This window comes from Zingiber officinale, chromosome 11B (genome assembly GCF_018446385.1).
Source record: "Zingiber officinale cultivar Zhangliang chromosome 11B, Zo_v1.1, whole genome shotgun sequence".
Taxonomy (NCBI): Eukaryota; Viridiplantae; Streptophyta; class Magnoliopsida; order Zingiberales; family Zingiberaceae; genus Zingiber; species Zingiber officinale.
In genome coordinates, this window is record NC_056007.1 from 22,736,928 (window position 1) to 22,742,396 (window position 5,469).

General features: G+C 37.7%; 1 protein-coding gene across 1 annotated transcript; it reads left to right on the top strand.

The window, feature by feature from the left end:
- Positions 1-218: 218 nt before the first annotated feature.
- On the top strand, positions 219-4,896 carry LOC122034253 (probable protein phosphatase 2C 66). Its single transcript, XM_042593420.1, has 5 exons — positions 219-639; positions 2,197-2,580; positions 2,820-2,937; positions 3,186-3,409; positions 4,005-4,896. The coding sequence occupies exons 1-5, from the start codon at positions 241-243 to the stop codon at positions 4,542-4,544; spliced, it is 1,665 nt and encodes a 554-aa protein (XP_042449354.1). The 5' UTR covers positions 219-240; the 3' UTR covers positions 4,545-4,896.
- The last annotated feature ends 573 nt before the right edge of the window (positions 4,897-5,469 follow it).

Genomic DNA, 5,469 nt, shown 5'->3' on the forward strand with positions numbered 1-5,469 from the left:
GTGTAAGCTTAAAAAAATAAGAGTGGGCGACTCTACAAATATTTTTAAAAAATATTAAATTTATAAGATGCAAATTAATAATAAACATGAACTATGAGGGTGAAATATCTTTAGGGCATTAAAAAAAAGGATGGGGAGCAAAATAAAAATTTCTTAGTCAATTTATGGGTAACTGATTGATTAGATTAAGGCAGAAAATACTAATATCAACAAAAAGGGCCCTGGATTTCAATGTAATTAATGCCCCAACCACAACGGCAGCCCCACTTAAACATTTACACAAACACCTTCCACGCCAATCTCTCTCTCGCTCTCGCTCTCGCTCTCTCTACAGGCTGCTTGATGGGCTCCTGTCTCTCGTCCACCCGGCCGTCGCCGGCCTCTGACGGAACCCTAAAGGGGAACCACAGCGGCGGCGCCGCCTCTTGGAGCGGAAGGAATAAAGCAAGGAAGGAGAGGCATAAGAGGGCTGGCGCTGCCCTCCGCGACGGGGAAGCGGGCGGTGCGGGACTGACTCAGGAGGACGAGCTCCAAAGCGTGCCCGGTCGGATGTTCTCGAATGGCTTCAGCGAGGCGGCTTGCCTGTACACGCAGCAGGGAAAGAAAGGCACCAATCAGGACGCTATGATCGTGTGGGAGGTACCTGTTCTGGAACTCGTGTCTCGTGCTTAGTTTGTTCGATTAAAGATGTTTCTCAAAATTATTTTCACTTTCTCTTAAAAAACACTTTTTGATGAGTTTGTGCTAGGACTTCTGCTTTTATGATTTTTTTTTTGAATATTTTTACTCTGATAAATCCCGAAATTCCCGGTAATTGTTTTTGATCTGATTCCGAATAAAACTTCAGTTGTGTGCGTTTGTGTTGCCTTAAAAATTATTTTCCCCTCAACTTGCCAGATTCGGTCCCTTTATGGCTGATTCTTGTGATTCTCTATTGACCGTTTATTCAACCGAGTTGACATGATATTTCGTAATAAATCTGTGAGATCGTGTAGAAAATTATAATTTCTGATTCCTCTTATATTTTGGCAAGTTATTGGTTGATGTTTGTTCAATTGACCGATAATATCTTTCATCGTGATGCTTTTATGATTCCTCGTCATGTTTCTTCTTTGTATCTTGTGTCTCTCGGTAATTTATTTCAGTTCTCCCAATTCCTTTTCTTTGTACCTTTCTAAGTGAAAGGCAAATCTCTTCCTTTTCCGAATGAGTTTTTACTATGCAAAATAAACAAAAGGCAATATTGCAACTTGATTTGTGCATGGAAATGTTGCTGGAAGCACTCAAAAGTGTATACTCTTATTGATCACTATAACCGCCATCAATACTGCGAAAGCAATAATAGATACATGGAACTTAATCAATCATGCATCATCAACAAGATCTAGCTATCATCAAGCTTCTAAGACAAAACTGAAAACCAAAATCAACGACAAACGAAGGTTGACCTAAATTCATCGCATTAGCCATTGATCATACTTGTTGTTGGAGTTCATGTAAGTGCAGAATGATCTTCTGCAAGATTGGGCGGCAACCTTATCTTGGTCTCAATGGGGAAGAGTCCAAGGAAGAAGAAGCTCTCAAGAGTCAAGAAGATACCCTAATTGGGAAGTTTCTTCCCTTATATTCCAAACCCATCATGTAGGGACCATCCACCTTAAAGTTCAATCATCATTAACTGCTCATTAATGTTAATGAACTAGGTTAATGGATCTACACATTGAATCCACATCCAATATCTAAACTCAGATAACTTAATTGGGGTTTACTATCTTTAATGGCAATTAATTGTGTGTATGTGTTAATTAAGTGTAAGCCCATCTTATGGAGATTAAGTCCATCAATGTGAATTTGATCGGATTAAGACCACCCATGTGGACTTAATCCTTCATACTACTCTTATACTAAGTTTATATGAGTAATGGATTCCAAAATCGAAACATCTCTGTTTGCTATCCTGTCTGTGCAGGTGACTTGGTGTTTATGAGTATTTTAGTTTGGATGTTCTAGTTTACCTATGGCTAGAATACTTGAGAGAATCAGTAAAACTTGTGTTTTGTGTAAAGTTCATCCACTTCAATTATCCAAATAATTAAATTTACTTATATTTTGGGAAAAAAAATTATGAATTGTAATATCGATTAAGTATGTATCGAACATTTTGCTGACTTATGTGCAATAAATGTGCCACTGTAGAATTTTGCTTCGTCAAAAGACACTATCTTCTGTGGGGTTTTTGATGGCCATGGGCCATATGGTCATATGGTTTCTAAGAAAGTCAGAGATTCTCTTCCTCTTAAGTTGTCCACTAGGTGGAGAGCTAGTCTTACCGGTCACGAGAGCCCTGATCTAAATGGTAGCATTTCTGGCAGTATGAACTCTGAAGAAACCTCATCCATTATCGATGATGACGGGCGTGATTCTTTAGATGTTGAGGAGAATGAAAAATTGCCAGAGATGTATCTCCCATTGAAGCAGTCTTTTCTCAAATCTTTCAAGTTGATGGACAAAGAGCTGAAGTTTAATCCCCTAATTGATTGCTTCTGCAGTGGGACCACGGCTGTCACTATAGTAAAGCAGGTAATAAATTCGAATTTATTTTCTCTATCTTCAAATAATTATTGATTTATTATCCTGCCAATGCTTAGATGTTTCTCATAATTTAAAAATATTATTGCTTCATCTACTTCAACATGCAAGATTCATCTACTTCATTTCAAGTTGATGTGGCTGTCTTAAAGTAATTGCTAAAAGACTTGAGGTCTTTCCTTTAGAGATTGGTCGCCATTAAATTCATAATACTCTATGTTACACGCCAGGGACATGATCTCGTTATGGGAAACATTGGCGACTCAAGAGCTGTAATGGGAACACGAGATAAGGACAATAACTTGTTAGCTGTGCAGTTAACTGTTGATCTAAAGCCCAATCTTCCAAGTAATGTATTTTTTTTTTCCTTTTTTTTCATATTTACTATAGAAAATATTGTTTAGTTTCTACTATTGTTTTCACGATGAAGTAGGGTACCTAGTATCAACCTTTGTTTATGGCCAATATGATGCATTTTTGTCTCTACTTACTCACATTGCTAAGTAATCCCGATTCTCATTGTTGATGGATTTTGTTACTCTTCCTGAAATAGTAGATTTTCCTTGTAGTACTAAACTTACATATCGTGTCAACAGGGGAAGCTGCCAGAATCCAGCAATGTAAAGGGAGAGTTTTTGCACTGCAGGATGAACCAGAAGTTGCTCGAGTATGGTTGCCAAACAATGACTCTCCTGGTTTGGCTATGGCCAGAGCTTTCGGAGATTTTTGTCTCAAAGATTATGGTCTAATATCAGTTCCAGAAATTTCATATCACCGACTAACTGAGAAAGATGAGTTTATTGTTCTTGCCACTGATGGGGTAATTTCCATTGCCTACACTAATGCAATAAGAACTCAATATGCCCGCCCAGTTTATTAGTCATTTAAATTATGAAAGCATTAATCTACTTGTGCTGTTATGGTGCCTCTGCAAACAGCCTTATTAGTCATTCTCGTTATGAGTAACATTGTGTGTTTATTGACATCATCATTCTCGGAAAAGGTAGCTCAATAGGTAGACTCCACTGAGAAATCTGTTTTATTCACTTGGCTTGTGACCAATTCCCTTTAGATGAGGTGGCAATCAATGGGTTCAACTTTAGTATGTGCCTGAAAGTAGAAAGTTTTCACTGAAACATTATCCAATATATTTAAGTCTTTTTAGGTTCACGCGCACATGGGCAAATTTTGGTTTATCTTTCCTATCATTTGATTCTTTAGTTTGTGAAACTTATCCCTAGTCACTGATTTCGTTATGACAATCCCTTTTTCTTTTGATGATATTTTTTATATACCTGACTATGATATAAGCTAGAAGAATCTTGAATCGTTTCTGGTTTGTTTACATTAATAAAGATACTTGATACTTACCATCTTTGCTTGAGTAAAAGATTTCCTTTTTTTTTGTTATGCAGGTGTGGGATGTCCTTTCCAACAAGGAAGTCGTAGACATTGTTGCATCTGCACACTCTCGCAGCGCTGCTGCTAGGGCCATTGTTGACTGTGCGGTACGTGCTTGGCGACTTAAGTATCCTACATCTAAAGTCGATGACTGTGCTGTGGTCTGTCTATTCCTGGAAAGCATATCGTCACACGATCCACTTCAGGCATGTAACCCTGAGAAGGTGCACACCGAGCGATTAGAGACAACAGTGTCGAGTGTCGACGAAAAGCAAATTGAAGGCAAGCAAGAAATGCAAGATTTAACCTCTGTGGATGCTCCAACTCCTGTCTCAGAACCATCTTATGCAAATGAGGCAGTCCCAATTGCCGAACAAGTGGAGAGTATGCCAGAAAGGTCCCCATCTACCAGGAGCCTTGCCGAATGCATATCCACAAGAGAGGAGGAAGAGTGGTCTGCCCTAGAAGGTGTTTCCAGGGTGAACTCCTTAGTCAATCTCCCAAGATTTTTATCGAACGAAAAGAGCTCCTTGAACTGGAAGAAATGGTTGTAAGAAGCCGAAGTCACATGCACCTTATGGTCGAGATGCACAAAGAAGGATGAAGGCGAAGTAAAGACTACATGGATTCGGATATTTTGTTCTAGTAAAAGTTGGCTTTCGGTTCTTAGTCATCAATATGTGCCTTGTAGAAGCACCATGGAGGACCTCTGCTCCTTGGTTGGATTTGACGTTGGAGATTTTCTACTTCACAAGATTCTTTTCGTATGTAATTTTATGTTGTTTTGTTTTTTGTTTTGTTTTTCATGGAAAGAAACTTGTGAATTATGTCTTGCCCCTCCAACTTATGAACAATCTAAATTTGTCATCTAGGAATTTGTTTATATTTCATTTAATTTCATTTCTCCATCGAAGTTGGGACAAAAGCTTTCATCCTTGTTTATAGAGTCAATGGATGTATAATGAAACACATAATCTGATATATTATCAATAATTATTCACAAAAAGTAAATTGTTCTTCTATAAAATACTTATGACACAGTTTGTTTTCTTCTGATTTTGTATTTTATAAATATTTTCATAACTAAACTCATATTGTATGATACTTGTATGGAGGAATAGACGCAACATTGCCACAAAGATATCTCACATGAGGACTATACAACAATAACAACAACCAAGCTTTTTTCTACTAGGGGGTTGGCTTTATAAATCCTTTTACGTCATTGAGCTCTATCTCCTATTATATCATCATCTATATTTAAATAAATTTTATCTTGTTTTATTGTTACTAACCAAGTCTTTTTTGGTCTCCCTCTTTCTCGTTTGATATACATATTTATCATACTTTCACATCGCCTAACTGGAGCATTTATTAGTCGTCTAAGTACATGTCCGTACCATCTTAAACGTGTGTTTCTAAGTTTTTCCTCAATAGATGCAACTCCGACTTTCTCTCTAATGCTCTCATTTCTTATTT

Excerpts from the sequence above, each read along its gene's own strand:
- LOC122034253 (XM_042593420.1), top strand. The coding sequence starts at position 241 with ATGCCCCAACCACAACGGCAGCCCCACTTAAACATTTACACAAACACC. Across the intron at positions 2,581-2,819 it reads CTGTCACTATAGTAAAGCAG|GGACATGATCTCGTTATGGG; the intron begins GTAATAAATTCG and ends GTTACACGCCAG. Across the intron at positions 3,410-4,004 it reads TTGTTCTTGCCACTGATGGG|GTGTGGGATGTCCTTTCCAA; the intron begins GTAATTTCCATT and ends TTTGTTATGCAG.